Here is a 25,628-nt window from a genome sequence, read left to right on the forward strand (position 1 = left end):
AAAAACAACCAGTTACCTAGTTGTGATAAATGTAAATTCAGAATTGAAGTATTTAAAAACCATATGGGATAAAGACTTTCCCAAAAGTGTAATGATGTGTGAACCAACATGAAAGCTTCAACATTTCCCTGAAGTCTGCAACTATCAAGACATGTAAGGAGAATTATGAAACTATGCACATACAAAAAATTAGAGTGAAATGAAATGTATAATTATTGGATGTCTGCAATTGCATTTTATAATTTAACATGCCTGATTATTCCATCCAAGAAAGAAAGAAAGGAAAAAAAAAACAGGAGGACTGCAAATATTCTGATGTCTGATGCAGTTAAGTGAAGGATTTAATGTTTAGACTGGGTTTTCATCATTACAGCAATATTTTTTAAAAGTTATTATTAATGGATACATAAAATGTTTCACACTAATCTATACACTTATGATAATTCAATTTGTTTTACTATTATAAATACAGTATATTGTATTTTTTTCCAAAGCTCTGGAAATAGCTTGTATCTAAGGTCTAATAATGTGAACTTCATATATTTTACACTGTGGATATCATCTTTTGAAATGTTTGATCACAAGCTAAGTAAGTGACACAAAATAAATATGCTGACTACAACATATTAAAAATAAACAAAAAAAATCTAGTAAAAACCATCAAATTAAAGAGTAAAGTAGAAACACGAAGTACTCAAATGGTCGTGAGTGTTAGAATTCGAGGTGGAGAGAAACCTGAATGCCAGCTATAGGCTTGATGAGTACAATCTTTTGAAAGTCATTTCAAGAATTCTAATTAAACTAGGTAGGCTACAGAAGAGCAGTCATAGGTTTTACCAGAATGACTGAGATAGTTCTGGACGTGGTTTATGTGTGGCTACACTATACACTAAGTCTGCTTTAATATCAGTTAAGAACCATCCTTTTCTAAGCACCTATTGTGAGGAATCAGGTTTATGCCATGAGTCTGACAACGGATACTTTCAAGAAAATACTTTTAATGTAATTTTAACAAAAAAAAGGAAAAAGGTATTGAAAAGGTCTAAATACTGCCAAATGGAGATACAGACTGTCGCACTATAATATATGTGAAGGAAATTAGAAGTTTGCGTAACTAACTGGTTAATAATGAAATGTGTATATCTATATATAGTTGTTATATAATACAAACATTGCAGATATTTAAATCAAACCGTATAACTTTAGATGTTTAAGAGAACAGTAGATACTGAGAAATCTTAGGTGAGCTGAGTCACTAGAGTATTTTCTGTGTCCAGACAATCAGATCTATCTAAATAAGCATCTTAGGGGAGGGGACACAGCTGGGCCACACAGCCTACAATAAAAGTCCTTATCCTCTAAGCAACATCCAAATTGCTGAGTCTCTCCATTGATTCTGATTGACATTTTTCCACTAAAAAGGGGGCATCCTTTTAAGCCATATTTAACTTATTTGATCTGTGATTTCAAAAGAAATTATTACTTCACTTAATTTCCAGTTGTTAACAATGAATGTTTTTAATTTCATTTTTACACATCTTTACCTCCCTAGTCACTGAGCAAATCTGTGGGCACTGGAACTGTTTTGTTTTGTTAATTTTCTACATAAACTTTCAATAGGGGAAAGAAATCAGTTTCCTCTTTTTTCTTTTTCTATTTTAAATTTGAACTGTATCAAAGCAAAATTTGTGCTTTTATAAAGAAGACTAGAATTTGACTGAAATAAGCCATTTTTTAAAAAGAAAAAAATTCTGTAAGAAATACTAAGCATAAGAAAGTTAACTTACTTTTAAAAAGCTGTTTTGAAAATTTAAAAGCTATTTTTTTTTACAAGTGTCAGTGGAATCATGGAAAATGATTGTATTTTCACAGTACCACACATACCATGTAATATTTAAGGAGAGCTGAAATGTTATTGTTTATATCCATTTTAGATTTAATTTAAACAATCTACTGTTTTGAGATCTCACATAAAAATAAAATATGATATTGGCCGCAAAATTGTATTGATTATGTTCTCATTAATCTAGCGAAGTCTGAGTTGCCATTTCTCACTCAAAATGAATCCAAATATCCACTGGATTTTTGTGAAATCACTGAAAATCACCCCCCTACTTCCTGAACTGAACACAGTAAAAGCATGGCAGGAGGACAGAATGAAAAGGTTAAGATTTCAATACCTTTTTGTTTGCTTTACAATATTAGAATGAATGCCATTATTATACTGAAAACGATGAAACCCTTTTCATAGAACTTGTCATCACTGAATCAGTTGGGTCTCAGGCTGTCTTGAAAATAAACCCTCTGCCTTTCCATCAATCCCACTCACAACATGCCTTTCAGTAGCTTGGAAAAGATTTTGCATAATGTACATTTTCACATGTTTTAGTTCAGATTAATATCCACAGTTGTCATTCTCCTGACAAGAACAATAGCTACTTCTGGTGTCTATACTTGCCTCTTAGAAAAGAAAAAACATTGCCTTTTACTTTCCACAGTATTTTCACTACATTGGAGAAATGCAAGCAAAAGCAAATATTGCTTTCCCTTCTCTTATGGAAGAGCTTGATTTGTCATTTCAGAGAAAGAAAAACTAAATTCCAGCCAAATTCTCTATTTAAATGTCAAGCTAGATATAGACAGATAAACTGTAAGATAGCTAAGATAAGTTTTAAATAGATATAAAAAAAGGTTTACAGTACATGAAAAACAGTTGCTGTTGCATAATCAGTTTTCAGATAACAAGTAAGGTTTAGGAGGAAAATAAAATTTTATTGTTTCTCTCAAATAATATTCAGAATTGGAGGCACAAACCACACAGATAAATAATAAGTGATCAAAGTATATTAACGTGTTTTATTTATCATACCTTATATGATGTTGCTTGTGCTATTTTTTAACACCTTATGCATTAATTTATCCCCATGAACAGTAAGATATATTAGGTGAAATGGAAATATTATCAGAGGCTGAATGGGGTAAAGGAAGGAGGGCAATAGCCTTGCTCTGTCAATTGAGTAAGCATTACTCATAAGAAAGCTCCAGACATTGAAGATAGCTTCAACCCACATTCGTTCGTAAGAGACTGTGTTCAAAATATAGTTATGTATGTTTTGCAAGGTTCCTTGACATTAGATTCCCTCAAATATCTTAAAATATACTTTGATCTTTAAGGTTCTTTTGGTCTTTCCCTCTCCTTGATATTTTCAGGCACTGCTGGGGATTTTATTGTTAGGCTCTTCCACATTGGGGCTCACACGTTTGGATCTTTGGACCTATTTCACCAGAATTATTTTAGATTCCTTTCTCTTTCAATTTACAGACTACAGTCTAGAGGGGGAAAGCTGTAATTCTCTCTCTTACTCTCTTCCAGCTTACCAGTGCTCTTAGACCTGCCAGCCAAAGTTCATGTGCTGTTGTTTCTTAACAATTGTTCATATGCCACCGACTTGGACCATAACTAGATGAGAGTCTGCTCGGCCCACAGTGTATCATGAACACATAAAATCTGTACAAGATTCATAGTTTCACAGAATAATTTAGATTGGATGAGGACGTCATCTAGTCCATTGCCCCACTCCAAGCAAGTCCAGTTGGAACAGAGGGCTCAGGGACTTGTTCAGGTGTGTTCTGAATGCCTCCCTGGATGGAGATTCCACAGACTCTCTGGGAAACTTGCTCCAGTGTTTGACCATCCTCGTAGTAAAAACTTTTTTTTTTTTAATCCTGAATCTAGTAGTAATTTACCATGTCCCAACTTATGTCCGTTGCCTCTAGTTCTGTCAATGTCCACCTCTGAGTAGAGTCTGGCTTTCTCTACACTCTCCTGTTTAGTAGCTGTAGACAGCAACAAGGCCCTTCAGATTCTCTTAAGGCTGAGCAAACCTGGAACTCTCAGCCTCTTCTTATGTGTCCGTGCTCAGGCTCCTTCACCATCCTGATCTGAATTTACTCTGGTATCTATAGTTAATGGAGTGAGAAAGGCCCCTTCAGGTGTGAATTCATGCTGTTTTCCATTAAACATTTAGGCTATGGGGTTAACTCTTTCCAGAGGTGCTTTTCTCTCTCCACTAATAACAGAGTGATCCTAGATGCTGCCCTTAATTCTTTCAACTACGTATTTGATTTGGAAGAATTCAGAAGAAGAGGTATGCGCTGCACCCTTTATGGCTATGAGGAGAGACTCAAGTGAAGGAGGGAAACTGAGGCACACCTGCACAAATAGTAAAGTAAAATACTCTCCAAAATAACAGTGGAAGTATACAGATATCTCTCGGATGAATACACGCAGATGCTTTAATACATCTTGAGAAAGAGTTATATTTTAGTATCCCGTTTTTACCTTGTCTGCTACCAGCTGATGTTTCTCTCCTCAATACATCAAGCATTAACAAAGACCTAGATAAAAATTACTTTTGTTTTCCTAAAACAGCAGACCTTTGGACAGCAAGTGCATACTATATTTTTGTATCATACAATTTTGCTTGCAGCAGCTGTACTTGCCAAGTTGAATCAGAATATATAGAACACATCAATATATATATAGAATCAGGATAATAGCAAAAATCTTCTGGACAGCTTGTCTCTCTCTAGCCTATTTATTGAAAAGCTTTTTTCACTTCATTATTTTTTAAAAGACATTTAACTGCTGCCCAGTTGCTAATGAAATCATGACTTTGCATATAACTGATTCTCTTAATATTGGAGTTATGAGTTCTCAAACTCCTTTGAGGGTAAATAGAGAAAAATCCAAAAAGAGTAGGTCAGTCAGAAAGAGAATAGATTTTTAAATTCTTTTTCTCATCAGTTACGCCCTAGCTTGGAAGAGCCTTGATTCAGGAGCCAGGTTTGATTAACTTGCTTTCTGGAGTTGCAGAGAACTTTGCACAATTCCTTCTAATTCCTATGAAGTTTTCCTTTCCATTTACTCTTAGATCTGGCTCTCCATTACCTGCTGAGCAATTTATAAATCTCTGCATGAGCTGGAGGCTCCCATCTCCTTTCTTTGACCCTCTTCTCTGCCACACCTTGAAGTCCCTGCTTTTTTTCCCCAACAGGGAAAGAGCAACCTTCCTCCTTTCTCCACAGGGGTCCATTTGACCTAGTCTTCCTTTTTTAATGAATATAACAAAAGCTGAAAACAAAACAAAGCAAGGAGAAGGCATTCATCACAGCCTCAGACACTGAATTTGCCATGTTTCCCAAGCTTTTTAACAACTTTTATATAGCAGGAAAACAGACAATTCTCTCTGCTGCTTCTTCTATGCTGTCCAGAGAGTTCTGCCTTTCCTACACAGACAAGTTTATTATAAAGTTCTAAAATTCCTATTTAAAATGCATTGATTTAAAAAAGAAACAAAAATAATTCAAGATCTGCAATGGACTGGAGCTATTGTGACAAAGACTCAACACATTTAAAACTAGGGAAACAATACATATCTTGTATGTAGTTGCATGCTCTGTATGCATGTAACAGGAAATACCTTCCTCTTAGTCATATAGAAAACTAAATGTGCCTACCTGAAGTCAGAGCCCACCCTTTTCCCATTTTCAGGAATTCCAGGATCAGGACATGTATCAGATGCAATTGCATCCCCACCCTGGGTCACTGCAAAGTAAAGGAAAAACAAATTTAGACATGCAGCTGTAAAGATGACTCTTCACTTTTCCCATACTTTAACTTCCATGGCCTGAATTTAACCATATGCATATTCATGATGTTTTCTTGAAACAGTATAAATTGTGACCAAAAAGAAGCCCCATATAATTGATTTCTTGGGTGTATTTATTGTTTATTTTCTTTGGTTATGACAAAAAACCATGTTTTGATTCTGTGGGAAAATAAATGACTGATTTCCCATGGTCAGTCATCTTTTTATGGATATCCTAGGATCCACAGCTTTTCTCAGACAGGGAAAACATTTCTTGAAATCACCTTCTGAAATATTCACAACACACCATTATAAGATTAAGATAGTATAAGAAAATAAAATCTCATTTAAGCTTCTGTCCATAATAAGACTTGAAATTGCCAAAAGCCAAGAACCCAACTGTAATACAGAAATATTTTTATTAAGATAAAGTTCATCTCAAAAATATACAGAAAACCCCATAGAACAATACATTTGTAACCAGCTGAATATGTGCTCATGCAAATGAGGCTCAAAATCTCTTTGTGTTTTCAGGTAAGAATAGAAAGAAAAGCTATCCTATACAGTTCCATTCCTTTTGTCCTCCATTCTTTCTCCCTCCAAACTGTCAGATACTTAAATAACACTAGGTATATAAATATATAAACTTATAGTCCTTTCAAAACTCAAAACAATTTGAACATTCAATTTTCACTTTTTTCTTCTTCATTTGTAAAAAGGTATTTAAGGCATATGTGGAATTCAAAGTAATTAATCATAAAGAAAAGACATAAAGTAACAGAGCACAACACTGTGAAGATACAGAAAACCTGAATACACACATGCCTTCTATCCTGCACATACACATATGTGTGTCCATGCATAGTTACACTACTCCTGTCTTTCTCTTTCCTCCATGGAAGAATGGAGCTAGTAGAAATTTGTGGATTACATTTTTAATCTTAAAAGATTTTTGGGAAACCCTTAAGGACAGGGCAGAACATTCTTCCTGAATAAAAAAAAGTCAGTTGGAATATTTTAGCTGCACAAAATAAATTACATAAACCTAAATGGATTACAGATGACAGCATTACAGATGAAAGGTGATGAGAGATTAGATGTAAAAAGTGGCTAGTTTTCCCACACGGTGATATGCTTTCAAATTGAACACCGTGGCAAAAAGAGTTGTGACAAGCAGGATACATACAGTCAGATGGTAAGAGCTATAAATCTTTATGTCTGTTTTGGGAGCACCAGGGACAATTAATTTATATAGAATTCCAAAGTTTTACAAGAGAAAATTTAAAGAAATTAAAAACTGCATTACAGCACTACAAAAATATAACTATGACAAAACACTTGTAAGTATCAAAATGCTTGACCTGAGCATAGATTCTTCTTAAAGTAGGGAAACTGCAACAAATACAGTATATTTCAATATTTATCTACATTCTTTTTTTATTTTCACATATAGAATGTTTTAAAAATATAAGAAAGGAAAGGAATCATCTCTTTCTCCACATCTTTTTAACACTACTTATTGTATCGTATACTGTTTGTCCCAGAAATCTTTCTTTAAACTAGGTGAAGAATTATTATCATAATCTTGGAAATATTTTGGAAACACAATTAAAAATATGTTTTACTTAAAAATGTATTTCCTGATAAGTAAAAAAACCAAGCATGAGTAAAAATCCATTTCAGCTGGACAAAAGTATAGCACCTGGAATTCACCGTCTTGAAAACACTCCAGACCAAGAGCCCAGTCCTGCTAATTTCACTAATATTACTTAGACTGATAAAGATTTGTGTGTGTGTGAATAAAGACCTTCAGAACAAGTCTATACTAACTAGTAAACGTTCATTTTATTCTGAGAATTTAATTTTGTAGTTTCTTGGGAAGTGTCAGCATTGAAATGCTGTTATAGTCGAAAACTGATCTTGCTAGAAAAGCAGCCTGCTTGTACACTGATGTTCTTTAAAATAATAATTTTCCTACTAACATTTCTTCCATTTTTTCAGAAAAAAAAAATCAAATATTCACTACTTTTAGCACAGAAGTGTAGCTATGTTAGTGGAAGTGAGGTTCAATTTTGACTACTGAATCACCAAAACACGAAAATAAGTGATATGAATGATATGGTTATTCGACATATCAAGTTTACTAAACTTGAACCCGATGGTAACAGCTGTAATACAAGGTGGAAAATACTGGCTTTGCTATCATGCTTTAAGTACAAACAGATTGCAGTGAAGCTACCTCCTTTTACAGACATAGATATAAAATGCGTAAGTATTTTGTTTGGGACACCAGTAAATGTTGACTGAGACGCTGCTCATAGCACAGAATGAAGTTATCTCCCCAGATGGATGACAACCTTTGCAAAATTTTCTTCTCAGCCACTACCTTCCTCTGTCAACACACTCTCACACCAATATCAGGGAAAGGTGATTCAGGCCATCGTTTACCCAGAGAAATACTGTCTTTTGAAACAGAGCAGGTATCATATGTCTGGAACTCGGCACATCTTCCTGGATGTCTACAGGCCTTGTTAAACATGGCCCAGGTTTTAGCTTCTACTTTCCCCAATGAACTGCCAAGTGTTTTTTAACAGATGGTGGTTGCATGACATGCTGTCATAACAAAATAAATCCAATTCCCTGTAAAACAAGTCTGTCTGATTTTATCTTTCCAGATGGGAAAAAAGGAACAAATTTCTCAAATTAGTGAAAACATTTATTACTTCTAGTGCTTTAGAGACACCAGGGACTTCAGTGCATTTATAAATAGATGTATATACTTTTAAATGTTAATATGCTTAAAACCTTTACCTGCTGTTATTTTGGAATTTACCTAAAAATTAGATTTTAAGATTTTAAGATTTTTTTTACTTCCAACATTTGCTAGCATTCAGACTGAAAACAGATGAAAAGATGCCAAAATGAATCCCTGTCAGAGACCTTTATCTTCCTCTGTTTCAATCCTGTCAGATTTCCCCTTTATCCACAGCTATGAAGTGTTATCCACTGCTACTGAGATCCATAACATGTGGGAGGCGAAAGTATCATCTTTGATTTGAGTATCTCACTTGCAGAATATATTTAAACCTTGCAGCCTCTTTCTGAAAGCATCTCTTAGATATGCCATCTTCTATTCATCCAGTCACATGCCCAATCTTTCACTGTTTTACCTTTAAAGAAAAAGACTTTTGTATGCCCTTGAAAGACCCATGTCTTACCTGTTTGTACTCTTTCAAAATGATACTGTATGAAGTTTCATTTACCTAGGGTGTTAAAAAGTGTTTCATGCTTTTTGCATCTTTCTTCTAGTTTTTCCTTCTTTATCATATCAAACAAATTACTTCTCATTACTTTCAAAGCTCATTCACAGACTATGTGTATTTTAGCTATCATTTCAATTTTCATTTTAGAATTTTAACATTTCAAAAAAATGGAAGGTATTAAAAAAATGGAAGTTATTTTTCCTATTTAAAGCTTGCAAAACTTAGAAATAAATATCAATTATGCTGAAACTGTGGCACAGCTATGCACTAATTAGTAGCATTTATCTTAAAACACTAACAATGTTCCTCTGTATTGTGAATATAAACTAAACATTTATAAACCTGTATTTATGACAAATAAATTTAGGACCAGCCTAAATAATACCAGCGTCTCTCAATATATTCTTGGTACATTCTCAGTATACCCTCTCTGTTTTAAAAAGAAGTTTAAGAGTATATAATCCTGGCAAATATCAAAGTAAGATACTGCTTTACATAGATAATTCTTCACACTGCATCCCAGTTGCACACAGTTCTTCAAGGAACCATCACCTAGAGAAAACGGTGTGTGTTCCATGAGACTAACATGAGAAAAGGTATTTGAAGTCACAGGGTAGGGAGTACAGTGAGGAAAGATTCTAGTCAGGTTTATTTCTTTTTGAAATATTAGTTACTATAGAGTCTAACAGAACTCTGCCTTTCTCTTTTTTTTAACAGAGAGCTTGAGAACATCAAAGAGGCTTCAACCACAAGACATGTCTTTAGTATAGAGGCAGAGCATTCTCAGTGGATGCAGCTTAACTCTGGAACTTCTCAACATGCCATGCTATTATATACTGCAAAACTTACATATTCTCAGGCCTTTCTGCAGAAATAGTTGAAGAGAAGCTGTGAGCTCATTAATGTGATGGACAGCTTTTCAGTCTATATACAACCTCTATGGTTAAGACTGGTGATTTAAATTTCTATTTGATAAAAAAATCTATTCTTTCTTTACAGACTGAGAATGAATCAACATGATTTCTTCTGTTTTCTCAGTTGGGATCATGCGGACTGGAGTTTCCACAGCTTTGTGGAAACAAACTGTATTGTTTTACTTGGTATATAACATAGTAAGAATAAAACTCCTTTAAGATGTTTCACATGTCCTGATTCTAACACAATAGTACAGAAGAAAGACTGGCAGTAATTGTGAACAGAAATCAGACTTTAAAAAGTTGTAATCATAATAATAAGCAATAATCAATTAGTTTGTTGTTTATTATTAAACATAAACAAATAAACAAAAACATAATAATAAACAATAAAAACCATAATAATAAACAACAACACATTGACATCCTAATTTATCTCAGCATTTGGAAAGTGTTTAACCTTAATCAAGGAGCCATATTAGGCAGGAGGAAGGGATGGTGCAACATATGCAGCAAGACGAGCAACATGAGATCTGCCTTGTTATACTATTGGTTCTACTCCGGGCAATCTACCCTGCTTTAGATGCATTTGGAATCTGAATATACATTAGTGATCTATTCATGCCCATGTAAAGCATGTGATGAAATGCTTTGAAGGGCTGGACTTTGAAGCAAAAAATTATGATGTATAGATGCATTATACTGCATAGCTTTCTTCAGTAGCCATTAGGTTAGTAAGAAATATTTGGCGTTCATGCTTCAGGCTGAAACACCTACAATTTTGAACTTAACAGGTTTTTGCAGTCTGTCTGGCCATTTACTCATTCTCCTAGTGATATCACCAACCTATAGAAAGGTTCTGGATTTAAAAAAAAAAAAAAAACACACCATAAACCCAGGAACACTCATTCCTTCAATAATTTATTTTGAATAATTTTCAAATTAAACCAAAAATTGCAAGAATCACCTACAAGAAGGCCTTGTCAAATACTGCGTGGAGGCTAGAGAAAACACCCTAAAATTCACCATGGAAAGATATTATAAGAAATGGCAGTTTTTCTAGACCAGACTGACAAGTTCGTAAACTGAACAAGACTTTACAATGAATGAGTACTTTATCTCTCTATTATGATGCAAATAAAAGCTGACATATGTAAATATCAACCTCTTTCCAGCGAAGTCACACATAAGTGCAATGACACTGTATCAATGAAACGAGATAACAGATGCATTAATTAATGTATTAGAGCCACATCTTGATTCTTCATTAAGCTCCTTAGATTTACATTTATTTACATTTTAATTTTTGAAAAGGTTAATTCATATAAAAAAAAATCTAACAGTTCTAGACATAATTTTGGTCATTAAATAATTATGCTTCAAAAGTGAATCCAAAACATTTCAATTATTCTTTATCAAGTGTACTAGAAATTACTTGTTTCACATAGCGATAAATAATGTGGTTGCTGGAAAAGAAAAAAAATATATACTTAATATCTTGACATGACAATACATGGAGAAAAGGTATAAAATATTATCATTGTATAAAAGAACTGAATATACTAGGATTGTTTTGAATTTAAAATGTTGGAATTAGTGGATGAAAAGAAAGATTTTAGAACACAAAAGCTTCAATCCACAAATAGATTCACAGGCAGAATTAATTGAATGAAATTTTCCACCATAAGTTTTGCTTCATTTGCTCTAAAATGTCAGTTACCCCCATCCTGAGGATAATTTCAAGCTTTCAAAGTTTTTTACTTATCCAGCTCAAAATAAAAGAATGAATTTGAGAATAATTTTAATGGTCAGACTGCATATACAGCAGGAGGTCTTTTTTTGTTTGCAAAGACATTTATTAGGAGAATTCTCATGTGTTGCACTTCTTAGCAGCACATAAGCTTTAGCCATTTCAAGATACTGTCTTACTACAAATAATAGGGCAGCAAGTTAGGGTCATGATTAAACTTGCTTATAAACAATGTCTTTGCATACACCAAATCATCTGTATTAGATTTTATTTTAAAATAAAATCAGAAGAGGGCAAAACAGTTTGTACTACATAAAAACATGCATAAAAAGTCACACAAGTTATTTTAATAATTTTGGCCTATATAATTTTGACTACATTTAAAAAAGTGATAGTTTGTTTTGTCCCTTGAACTCTTCACCAAATTAGAATTAGAGGACAAAAATTGTATTTAACTCTTTTTTTTTTTTTTCCCCTGATATGTCTTTTGCAGAAAGACATACATGAAAAGTATTAAGTTGGAACTCTAATAACAAGGTACAAGGGCATTACTTATACAGGTATATGAAAGTATAGCTTAGTGACAGATATTGCCTTATAATTAAATAAGATCTCAGATGTGATAGAAAATACAGATTTGAGTAGAAATTATAGCTGCAACCAAAAAAAACATGACAAAAATATATATATTTCAACTGGACAAAGAAACAAAAAGAGTGCTATATAATATTTTTCCATACAATTTCATCCAGGCTATTACAAGACAGGAAAACTACTGTTAGCAAAATGAGTTGATGGTCTGTATGCACCATCAAAGGCTTTAAGTAACTCCTTCAGTAGAAATAGAACAACACTGATCTGTTACAGACAACAGAAATAAATCTGCATGAAACTTATTCTAATGAAGAAGTGACAGATTACTGAAACCCAGAAAGACAGAAAAGAAGAAAAAGATAAACAAGGAAAGACAGGTAATGAAAGTTTTGCAGTTCAACAACATAACTACTTTCAAAAAGCTAGTTCAAACTCTTTTTTCCTTAATTTACCTATGAATTTACGATAATGTTTAAATACTATTGAACAGGAAAATATGGTCATGTTGACATCAGATGACATAAATGTATAAGGCTATTCTGGGCAGTTATACAAGGAGAAAACGTTATCCAAAACCTGTCCAGGTGAATCTGGGCCCAGAACACTCTTACAGGTGGCATTATTTTTCTTCAAAATGATTAACCAATCTTCCGAAGTATTGTTCTATTAGTTCAGCAAGCCATAGACAGCTGCTAGATTTCATTTAAAACTGAAGTTCTCCAGTGTTTCTCACTATAAGACTATTTTAGCTTTGAAAATTTTTAAGGAAAGTTTAACCATCCCTCTTGCTTTAGGAAGTCAGATAAAAAAAATATTCATTTCTGCAACAGAAACTATAAAAAACCCTATCATTTTCATATGCTAAAGATAATTCTTTTAGCTTTTTTTGAATAAGCTGTAGCACCTTCACACATTAGGAAATTATCATCCCACTGGATTGCAGCTGTCAAAAATTGGTTAAAACACAGGATCTTAGTAGTTTACCAATATATTTATGGCACTCCTTTCTCCAGCAGCTGGGGATTTCTACCAGTAGCCTTATACTTGCTACAACCAAAATAGCTGGTATGTCCCACTTAACCTTGTTATTCCTTAGTGATCACAAGGTCTGAGAATAGATTGCCCTTACATAAATCCAATAGTGGATTCTTAGAGAGTGAATCAGCAGTTAAAGAAAAGAAAAAAGAGTTTTTGTCTCACTTTGTTTTGTTCTGTTTTGCTTTCCCAAGGGAATTTAACCAACTCTCCTTTGTATCCACCTCTGTTTTCAGCAGCTGAATGTAAGATTTTTTCTATCTTAATGAAGCAACTTAAGGCTGGGAAGATGCACAGCTTTCAGTCAGTCTGGGAGCTTATTAGTCCAGCTTTCCTTGAAGTCATGAAGAGCCTGATCACTTATAACAACATTTGTTTTTATATTTACCTCTAGATCAATACAACAATTTAAATAAATATATTTTCACATAGCTAAGAAATTCCACATTTGGGAACTGTGGGAAGAAATTGTCAAATATTTACCTTTTTAGTGTAATTAAACATTTGGATTTTAGCCTGATTAAAATACTGTTTAAAGTGTAGAAGTTAAAGGATCAATTTTAGTTTTAGCAGTAAGTTATAATTTAAATATATTTTCCCTATGAAATAGTATATATTGGGAACTGGAATATATTCTATTATTTCCCCCATTTCTATGGGGAAATTCCTACAAGTCACACAAAAGCTGCAGTTCAGAATCAGATACATTCACCATACATGCTTTGGGGGTGGGCTGGTCTAGGTCTTCCACAATGCATAGGCAGTTATGCAAACCTCCTGAGATACTGTTTGGCTCATTAAAGATAAAGCTGCATCATGAAAGATGGAGACTCCTTTGATAATTGCAAACACCAGATTTTCACAGGTGTTGAATTCATCAGACCCTAGGAACAGACAACTGAGCTTGCAAAAACTAGGCCAACCATACTGAAACCATGCATCTGATTTCCTTCAGCTGATGGTCCACACACAACAAGCTACTATTGCCAACAAGCACTGTTAACTTAAGTGCAAGAAAACTCTGATGGCTCTAAAAAGCTGAAATTTTCCAGTGAGTGAAGTTCACTCACCAATAATTCAATGCAGTTCTACCATATGGAATGTATAAGTTTACATTATGCTTGCTTTTAGTTAAGGAATTTACACCATAAGCTATAGTAAGAGTACCTTAAGACTGCAAAATCTATCACTCGTTAAGACTTGCCTGAACTGAAGGTATTCATGTCTGAAAATGTACAAACCCCTTTTTGTCTTTTAATTTTAATTTATGATTTATGGAAGACACCAATTTAAAAATATTGTCCCTTTGCTAATCCTGATACTTAAATAATGATCTATATCACATCTTTATTGTGCTCAAGGTCATGAGGGGAAGACAGACAAGAAACTGTCCCACATCACTTCATAACAACTGTATTGTGCTGTCTTTGTGGCTTACTTACAGTATAAACTATTTAGCGCTCACCTACAGTCCTCAAACCTATTAAGTTCTTATAACCTTAAAGACATTAATATAAAAGTATTATAAGCTCATTAGTGATTAGTTTTCACACTGTACTTTGGATTCTAGCGTTATTTTATGACTTGCTGCAGGTAATATTTTTACAACAATTGCAAAGACCAGGCTTTGACTGCAAAATATTTCTTTCCAGTCATGAGAAAGCATTTACTCTCTTCGTATTATATAATACTCGAACACAAGGAAATGGAAAACCATTAAATCAACAGATAAAATATCAGTAATGACAGGGGGTGCAGGATTTTATCTGATAGGCAAATGATAAAAAAAAATTCTTTAAAAAATAGATACATTGCTATTTATTTTTCACACCACATGACAGGAAGGGAAAGCAAAAACTTGATGTGAAAATGAAATTAACATTATATATTTGTCCTTTGCAGACCACACAATAAGCTATGTGTAAGGCTTAAACATATAGCTCAGAGTAAACAGCGTTGTTGCTTTTTCCAGTAACACTTCATTCAGAAATGTAGGAAATTCAGTAATTTACTTTGAAACGACAGAGCTGATGAAGAGTCAGTAGTAAAGAGCAATTTTATGGGGTATCCAGAAGCATTCTTTTCAAAAGAAATAAACCAAACATGTTGTTTTGTCTCAGTGGCTTAGAAGTTTGGAAAATTCCATTTTTCACCAGCGTCAGGTTATAAACTCACCCTACAATGCTATTTACTTGTAAATATACTGCCACTTTATAACATATTTTATTGATTCACAAGGCAGTCCTTTTCTTTTACTTTAAAAATAGCTATCTAGCATCTTACTGAGCACTGCCATTTCTGCAATAATCCTGAAGGTGACTATAAATTTTAAATTTTTATATCAGGAAGGGTTTAAATGACTGTGTTTAAATAAAATGAGAATTTTCTTTAACCAGTTATTTAATGTACATTTGTCAATCAATGCATTACCTGCTTTTTTAGTCTGGTAACTGATATTAAATTTTTGATTGGCTTTTCAGAGTAAAATGTTTAGCACTGTGTAACAAATCTGAAGATGTAACAAAACAGTTAGCCATGGGCATATTGCATTGATAATCTAATTTTTCCATATAACTTTTAGGATTTTGCATTAATTTATATATATTGGTCCACTGTCCAAGGTTTGCAGAATTTAATCAAATAGGCTTTGACTTTGAGAAATTAGAAAATAACTGCTAACTATGGGATAGTCTACCGGCGTGGAGCTGTTTATATAGAAAATAAGATAAACTGATGCAGAAAAATTCTCTGGCCTTCCTCCAACTTTTTTTGTGACTTTAAGCAAGCCATTTAGGACCACATCTTAAGTGAAACCTAGGTAGAACATGGAAGCTTGTGACCAGAACTATTCCTGAAGTTTCCTGTTGAGCTGCTCTGTAAAGCTTGAACCATTTAAATTGTGAGGGGTCTTCACTTTCTGCCTTTAAGTTTCCCCTACTTAAAAGCTGCAGTTTTGTACTTGCCAAGAAGCGACATCTCTTAACAGTCCTGTTGACAGGACTAAGCATTGTACTGTCTTTTTCTCTCTCAGTTAGAGCAAACAGATGAGCTCAGAATACCTCTAACGTATCACCGAGAAGATTGAATTGCTCACAAAATATGAAACACACCAGCTGATGATAATTTTCTTTAGAGGGACAGCTTAGTAGTTAGAGCAGCCTCAAAAAAAAAAAATCCACCAAAAAAACCCAAACCACACCAGCATTCAGATACCTTGTCTAGCTTGGTTAATTTAACTTCACTTCTTTGGTTTTCTGTATTATGCCCAGGTCATAAAACTACTGGTACATCGGTGTGGTTAGTTCTCTCCCCTTCTCTCTTGTTGAAATTAAAACATCTGGGGGTGGGGGAGGAAGTTATTTGGGTCAGAGAAAAAAAAAATCCATAGGAATGAGTATGGCTGTGTAGCATGACAAAGACACTCAGATAGTGAAAGACATGAATTTCAAATACTGCGATGAGCAATTGTTTCAGATATAATGTTAGGAATTCATAGATAAAATAAGCAGTCCTTGAGGTCTTGAAATTTCTACTTTGGCTTAAATAGGACAGCTGTACACTTCCTATATTATCCCCCAAAGTCTCTAGCCTGCTCTTGAGCTCTTCTTCTACAAATACTTGTAGATATTCTTCTAGGAATACTTTTAGATATTCTTCTAGTACTTCACTAAAGGATCTTCTGAGTAAGTTTTGGGGAGAAGTGTTGTACCTCAAGCCAGTTCTGGAATGAAAAGTGTATTTGTCTTCCTGGAAAGAAAGATTCCAAGATGTCGTCTCCAAATGGATCCAACTGCCTCTGTTACATGGAATAGGAGATTTGATTACTCTTTTCAGCATTTCTGAAGAGCTGAATACGTTGTGCTGTTACACAAAGTGAGAATACAGAGCACAGTTGGAGTGAGGCTGTTCACTCAGGGTACTGACCACTCTGAGTATCTTAAATCTCCATGATGTTGGATACACTGCCAAATGTTAAATCAAAGCAAGAGTAAGACGAAGGAGCAAGGTACTGGGCCAGGGATAGGAAGCCAGCAGAGGCTGGGTACTTCTGTAAGAGATAGGGATTTTCAAGGAAAAAAGATAAGCCCATGCATCAAGGTCAGCACAAGCAGTTCTCACGGACAAGACTGGCAAAGACCGCAGCTTGTTGAAGGTTTTTATACTGTGCTTAATGGGTAGCTCAACTAAACTAAACTGAGCAACAGAGCAAGAGTAAGCAGAACATTGCAAGCTCCGAATCCAGTTCAGAGCTGGAGAGCATTTCCATGGCCACTGACCTCACCTGTTCTTCTTAATTCACTCTAACCAACCACTCATAGTTGATGGTTTTGAATTTTTGTATAATTGTTGTTTTATTCTCTTTGGAAAATCTGTTGGCTCACTGGAGGACCCAGAAGCACATATGAGGATGATACTTATATCTTTCTTAATTACTAACCAGTGCATACTGGCCACAATTTACCTTGCTATTCCTCCAAGAGAAAGTGAACATAACTATGACTTGCAGCTGGTTAAACAGCTTTTCTCCTCAATCGGTGTGGTGTTTTTTTTTCTTTTATTCTTTTCTGCTATTTGTTTCAGTGTTCCTGAATGCTGATAAGACAATGTTTTTTCCAGTTCTTACAAATATATTACATTTCTAGCAGCTCTGATGAACAAGATTAGAAGGGAAAACTGCCAATGACTCAGATTATTGGAAGAATAAAGGAGTAGGAGTTGCTTTTCTTTTCAGGTACCTGCTGAGGGAAATAATGTTCTGATACCAAGAGAAAAAATTAGAGAAGTTCTGCAAGTTGGTATATAGCAGGTTTAGTAGGTACGATCACAGTGACACACAGGTAATGTAAGGGCAAACAGGCTGACTGTAACAGCAGAACTGAATTCTAGTCTACATCTTAAACAGCACGATCATTAACATTTCAGTCTTTCCACTGATTATGTTTATGAATGAAAGTGAGCGAAGCCAATGCAAGATCTGTCATTTGCTCTATCTGCCTCAAATAAAATAATAATCATATTATAAGCATAAAAGGGGTCAGTAAGAGGCTGAATCTATTAAATAAGTGTTTATCTCCTGGTTCAAGTGGAAAAGAAAGAGATGAAGCATTCCAAAGACATAAAATTTAACGGAACAAAGCTGTTAATTTTAAAGATCTGATTTCTATGCTTAATACTTCAGCTAAATAGTTTTAGTGGCATTTTTTCAATAAAAGACACATTTTATTCAGTTAAAAATTAAATAATTATATGTATATACATAAATTACATTTCTAGGGCTAAATCTACACTGCATGGTAGTGCTTGTGATTGAAGTGCAGTGCTGACACTCTAGGAACTGTATTTAACTGGCTAGAATAAATATCAAATGTTTGGCTACAATGATTGTAAGGGATGCAAAATCCTCCCAAGAAATAAAGCAAGTATATTCCAACTAAACTTTGCATTATTGCAGTTAAAGTTCTGTAAGTTAAATCTATAAGCAATTTGTCTGTGGAGACACCAGAAGCTGGATAAGAATTACAGTTCCCAAGAATTCCCAATTTAATATTTAATACATAACCGTAGTAGACGGCTCCTCCAGTGGCCATTTTATCTTCTAAATCCACAAAGGACTTCGTGTTTAAAGTAGCATTTACAAGGCTAAATCCAAAAGTAGATCATGGCCATTTACTTCTGTGAGCACCTAAAATTCAGGTAGCACTTTTTTTTTTTTTTTTTTGCATTACTTTGTGCAAAGTATATCTGTTCAGAAGAGAGACTATTCCTTCTGCTGATCTGCCCACATATATTAAGACAGAGTACTGATCTCCACTTCCTTTTGAGTGTCCCATTCCAGAAGGGACTTCAGAATTGTGAATCCTTAGTACAATGAAGCATTTTCTGACAACTTAGTATAAAATGCCTAACTCCAGAGATAGGATTTATGACTTCTTTTTTTTTATAGTAGTTATATTCCTGTATGCACTTTTCAGGCTCCTACTCAGCGAAAATGATTGTGACATTGTGTGTAAGCATCAGGAAATATATGGAAGTTTGTATAAGAAGGACCATACCAGAAAACTCAGCTCCATTTTTTCTCTTAAACATATGTTTTTAACACTTTTTCCAGACTTGGTTAAAAAAATACACATAATTGTTTGTATTCCTCACTTGAAAGTGTCCAGTAGCTATTAAGATGACCTCAACTGACATTTAAATATTATGAATCTGCAGAATGGATATTATATGACACTACTTCAAAAGACAGAATTCTGCCTTTTAAACCAAAGTGCAAGAACTAGAATAGCAGCAGTACATACTTTGTCCTGATTTTTTTACACAGAGTAGCTCAGACCATACTTGTAATAAAACTAGAATGTCTCGTGCCCTAAACTGTCTATCTACAACTGCTGTTATTAGGGACAGTATTCAAAAAGAGAAAACCACTGTATCATAAATAAGTGAACAATCTCAGAGCAGAACATTTCTCCAAATAAAAATACATGCTCCAACATTTTTGCTAATTCTGTAAAGGCTCAGTTTCAAGTTATAGAGAAATTAAGAAAAAAACGTCAAAATAAATGCTTTTCTTTTGTACACAATGATGTGCAGCTGTATACAATATCTCAGAATCCTGTTATCTTTAAAATATATAGCACAAACTTTTAAAACATCACTTCAGCATGGCTCTGTTCTCCCCTTCATTGAGATTAGCAGGATGTATGTCAGCTGCAACATGTTCCCTCCTACTCTTCTCACTATGACAATAATAATAAAAAAACCCTAAGTAATTTATCACAATTTTCTATGGTGTCTATGTGTCAGATACACACTTCTCTCTTGAATATGTAACCTCAATCATTCTGGCAGGCCTGTTTATTCAGGTGAAATGCCAAACTGATAATTCATAATTCCTTTTCCTCTTTCTTACACAGAGTCAGCGACTTATTCATGTCAACCTGTTAATTCTTGAGGGAAAGGGGCAAAGAGGTTATACTGGCTCCTCAAATATATTCCAGTCCTCACAGTGTGAGTAAACTGAGACAAGCTTTGAATAAGCAATGTTTTTGGCCCTGATACAAAAGGAGAAGAAAAACAAAGACTTCCTTTTTGAGGTTTTGCCCATTAATCACCTTTTAAAAATCACCATGACTTCCTTACAGCTGCTTACAGAGTTGAAAGACTCTAGCACTACATAAAACTGAGATTTTATCGATTAAAGCACGTTTCCCAAATGAATTCAAAGATACAGCTGTTTGCACCCATGAGTGAAGGTATACTGTTCAGATGGTCTGCTCTGTTGGGTGGTTGTTTGTTTGGTTTTTTTTTAATCAATCACAGGTAAAATACCATTGTTTTATGGATCAATTAATATATTCTCTCTTTACATGTAATATGACGGTATTAGTAATTCAACCAGGAATTTGGTTAACTTTTGATAAATTTTGGAGTCCTTGAGAATCTAACTATGTTAGTCAGATTCTCTAAAGTCTTCCAACCTGATGGAAGAATGTCCCTTGTCTCTCTAAACCAGTCCAAGGTACATTTTATCAGTGTCCCATTTCTAGCTATACTAGAGCAGTTCAGCTTTACATCTGAGTAAAATGGAGCTCATGGTAATTAATTGACAGAAATGATCAAATACTGTGCATGAGCCTTTTGAAGCTAGCTCAGCATGAAAATGTACTCAAAAGTCATTATGCTTTTCCCTAGATAACTTGAAACAGATATTCTGTAATCTTGTTGCCACTCCCAGAGTTTCTTAAAAATGAGAATTTCATTTTGAGATCAATTTAGAGATGAATACTTGCTGCTCTTTCTGAGGCTGACAAGTCTCATTTCACCCATGACAGCCTCCAGCTGTTAAATAGAAATATGAATCTAATGTGGACTACTGATGTGAAAAGCCAACTCCATTGCTTTAATGAAAGAAACAAGTAAGATCTAGTTAGGTTGTGATTGTAGCCATCATATTTTATTACTGTGTTAGGATTTGTAGGACAGTGGCCCCCACACTAATAAACAAAAACACTTGACAGAGGGCTATGTTATTTGACATCTGTGCATATAAAAATGTCAGCCAGGTGAAATAACCACTGCATTAATTGAACTGAGCCATATGAAGCAATACACTGCAACATTCCAGATCTATATGACACTGCATTTCAGGTCCTTTAAACTGAAATGCAGTTACTTAGCAGAGAGACCCAAGAAGCACTGTCAATAATTAGAGACATATTTTATGTCCTGCATGTCTTTACTCACATTGTACAAGAGATGAATTGTATTCTGCTGGAAATATTCACTATCATTATTGTCTTTGGCATATAAGGACCCACTGTAACTGGGGCTTATGTCTTTTTCTACGTTGTCCCATAGCTTGGAAGGGGGAAGGCAGGGCAGATGGGCAGAGACCAGCACTGCCAGCAGTATTTGTGGCTGGTATTGCCACACTAGTGACAGCAGTAGTGGCAGTAGCCACCAGTAGCAGAGTGTTTCTGAAATGCTTCTGGAATGATTCAGATGGCTTAATGGAAAGAAAATGGACTTAGCAGATGACCCCATGATTGCTCTGTATGGTCTTTATGGGCCCCTGCCAACAGGTGAAAGCAGAAAATAATTCCCAAGTTTTTTAACCCAGTTAGAGAACCAAGTAACCACAACCGATTGCCATACTCTTCCTAAGGTCCTCTTTTCCCAAGAGTAGTTTTTTTGGGGTTGGTTTGGTTTTTTTATTCCTGCAGAAAAATGAAGGTTTGTCCTTTGTTGTATGGGCTCTGATGCCTAGAAACCCTGTCACGGTGGGTGAACAGCAGAGGAGCAGCAGCAGAAGTGGAGCAGCTGCAGAAGTGGAGCAGCAGCAGAAGTGGAGCAGCAGCAGTTCACGTCACCTCCAGCCTGCGTTCGGATTATATCCAGAGGTCTACAAGGGTCACTGGGAAGGAAGTGTCCTCTGCCTCTTGCTTGCAGCAAAATGGCTAGGTCCTGTATTTCACCCCAAAATGCACAGGACCACCCACAGTTCTCCATTCAACATGAAATGCAAAATTTTATCCTGCTTGCATTTGTCCTCTTAAGGATATACCAGTCAAAAGGAAAACTCTACTGCTCAGCGCACAATGAAAAAATTTAAGTTTTTACCACGTAAAATCAGTACCTATGGCAGTCAGGGTAAAATGAAAAATGGAACACAGCATGAATAAACAAACAAAAAATGTCATGGTTGTCTGTTCTGTGTGAGTTAAGAATTGTATTGGCTTCACATGCCCAGGCGCTGGCAGCGGGGCTGCAGGGCGGCCTCTGTGAGGAGAGGCCGGGGCTGCCCCGTGCCGGACACAGCCGGTTCCAGCCGGCTCCAGCCGACCCACCACAGGGCACGGCACGGCTGAGCCCCGCAGCCACGGTGGTGCTGCCTCTGGGGAAGCCCATTTAAGAAAAGGTGTATATAAAGAGAGGGGATGGTCCAGAACTGGAATGGTATTACTCTAGGATTCTGCTTCTGTTTTGTACAGATGATCAGGTGAACTTGCACAAACCCCTTTGGCGTGGATCTGCTTTAGGTATTTAAATGAGACACTTATTAGGAAGTGCCACCAACCTTATGAATGCTCTTTAGAGGCAACTATTTCTCCCTCTCTATAAAAAGACTTAGGGTAATAATATTCCTAACTGAATACATCCATCCCTAAAATGAGCTAGGGTCAAGCAAGAGCACCTTAATGTTTAAAGAGAAAAAAAATAACCAGTTAGATACTCTAGCTAGATAGGTTTTTGGCTTATGTACAAATTTATACATGTTCTCATTCTGAGTATTAAGTACTTAAAGGAACCATTCCCTCCTCCCGTCAGTGTTCACTAATCCCTTTAGATGTTCTGTCCCCTCCAGTTTTCATCACATAACATAATAAACATTGGTTAGAGGGAAGCATTTATTATCAAGATCAAATCGGTACCTGAAGTGGTTGAAAAATTCTTGCTGTTAGTAAGTAACCATTTTTATTACAGTGGCTTGTCCTGACAGCTAGGCAAACATCAATCTATTATTTGTTATCATACAAACACGTACTTATATTGGTAATTCACACGTAAAATCGCTCTCTTTTCCAAATCTAGAAATCAGAAATGGAATCTTAAAATTAAAGTTTGCTTTTGTTGTTTTAAGTGATTCGAGTATTTCAGAGTTTTGTGAATGCAAAAATACAGCTGCATACACATATTTGAATACCTTGTGCATCAGTCCTTTTGGAATCTTAAAAAAAAAAGCACTAATTTCCATTTGATATTTTCTCAAATAAAGGAGTGTCGATACGATTTATCCAAAATCACAGAAGGGGAAACAAAGGGTGGTCCACCTGGTTGGTTGCCATCCACACTGAACCCTGGCATAATACCATTTGCTTTTGGCGGTACTGGAAACAGCTTTTAAGGTACCATGTGAGAATTCCTTCTGCAACTGCACAGACTCAGGCTCTTCAGCTCCCGAGCGCTTAAATATACACACCCATGGAAGCAGGAAATGGGAACAGAAAGAGCAAAAATGTCTATTTGGCTGTTGTTTTTTGAAAACTGTTTAAAAGCTGTTTTCCGATTCTCATTTCCTCGCCTCAGCTAGGCAAGGAAGGAGTGTCTCATGGTGCGCAGGACTTTTATATTCAAGTGGTAGCATTAAAGTAGCATACAAAGCCTAACAAACAAATGTCCTATGTGGAGCATGAATATGGCATAGCTTTTGTTTCTTCAGGCTGTCACAGCCACCAACTGTATAATTCATGTTCAAAAATTACCTTCTAGGCCCCACCACTGAAAAGCCTGAAGCTGTTTTTCAGTCTACTTTTCTCTGAGTCTGTTGAGTGTATTATTTGCTGAACAAGTTATAAGTAGAATTTTAAAAGAAATCAAAACTTATAGGCAACAGTAGCAATCCAGTTCTGATCTACTTACAGAAGTATTTTCCCCAAGTCTTAAAGAAAGTTCTGCCATTCTCACTGTGATGCCATGGTTACCGGAAAGCAAGTATGCTGTTTTAAACAAACCCAGATTTTTTTTTTCCATGAGCTACACTCAAGTCTTTGATATCCAAATAAACATACTTTACATCTGCTATCATTTTAGCAGTACTTCACTGTGAAAGTGGTAACTTCTAATGATCGGAAAAAAATTGAAAGATAGATCAAGTAGACATATGCCTTAAGCACACGAAACAAATGAAAAAAAATATTTGTGAAAACAGAATATATTAATTCCACAAATTTTTAATCACAAAAATGTACTTTTGATATGATGCAAGGAAAAAAACAAATATTAAATATTTTAGGTATTAAGTACCTGTAAAATACAATAGAGCAAAATAAAGCTCTATAACAAAGTAAGTGTCCAACAGAAAAAAAATTACAATTTCCTATACAGGTTTTTTCCTATACAGGTTTTTTTATTGAAATAGGTTCCATAAATCTAGAATGAGCATTTAATATAAAAAATATATATCCCTGTAGTAATCAAAATAAATCACACTTTCGGTAAAGTAGCAAGAGATAAAATATTGAAAATAGACCTTAGGAAAATTCTGACATAAGTGTTTCTATGCCTTTCCCTTCTTATTTGATCAACAAGAAAAAAATCTCTCTATTTCACATCTGAAAACTAAATTAACTAGAGTCACAAAGTATTAATGACATTGTCTGTTCAGTATTTTTTTGCATATCTTAATATTCAAGGATATTCAGTTTGCATTATTTTATAATCCACTTTCATATTTCATAAATCTAAATTTTCTGCTGCTGCTCCTCCAGACTTTGTATTTAGAGACATGCATTTGGCAGTCTTTTTCTTTTATTTCTTTGATAGGCTTTTATCTATGGTGTATGGCAAAGAGAAAAGGGAAAAGAATAAAACACTTGTTTGTCCCGCCTCAGGGAGTGGCATGGTAAGCTAGAAGCTAGAAGAAGATGCATCTGATTCAATCAATGCTTTTAGCACACCCGAACAAGATGTTATCCCTAGTAATAATTAAGGCTTCAAGCTTCTAATCTAAAATGGCAAGGTATTATTAATGAAGTTCACAAAACTGCATGGAAGAAGAATTGTTAAAAACCCAAACAACAACCTAACGTTTTTAATATGTGCAGTTTTAATTCATTTTTACTCTGCCATCCTGACTCCTACAATAGCTGTGCCCCAAAAAAATTATAGCTAGAATACATATGGCCAGTTTAGAAAGCCAGGAACTTACTACACAGTAGCTACCTTCTACATCTCATCTTCAAAATTTAGGAAGCCAATAAACAGTATTTCCTTTCTACCAAATAAATCAGTAGAAAAGTTACAAAGTGTTTGTTTCTCTCAAACAATGGATTCACAGAAAAGAGAACAGTCTATTTCTGTTTCCTTGATGATGACCTATGTAAGAAAAATAACTAAATTGATCAATACTCATACCTATGAA

General features: G+C 34.9%; 1 protein-coding gene across 1 annotated transcript in view; it reads right to left on the minus strand.

Moving 5' to 3' along the window:
* CSMD1 (CUB and Sushi multiple domains 1) overlaps nucleotides 1–25,628 on the minus strand; it is a 1,314,206-nt gene that overhangs the window by 444,486 nt on the left and 844,092 nt on the right. Inside the window, exon 8 of the mRNA XM_075498045.1 lies at nucleotides 5,521–5,608. Within this exon, the coding sequence (XP_075354160.1) occupies nucleotides 5,521–5,608 (88 nt within the window). The remainder of the gene's footprint in view (nucleotides 1–5,520; nucleotides 5,609–25,628) is intronic.

Source organism: Mycteria americana, chromosome 3 (assembly GCF_035582795.1).
Source record: "Mycteria americana isolate JAX WOST 10 ecotype Jacksonville Zoo and Gardens chromosome 3, USCA_MyAme_1.0, whole genome shotgun sequence".
Taxonomy (NCBI): domain Eukaryota; kingdom Metazoa; phylum Chordata; class Aves; order Ciconiiformes; family Ciconiidae; genus Mycteria; species Mycteria americana.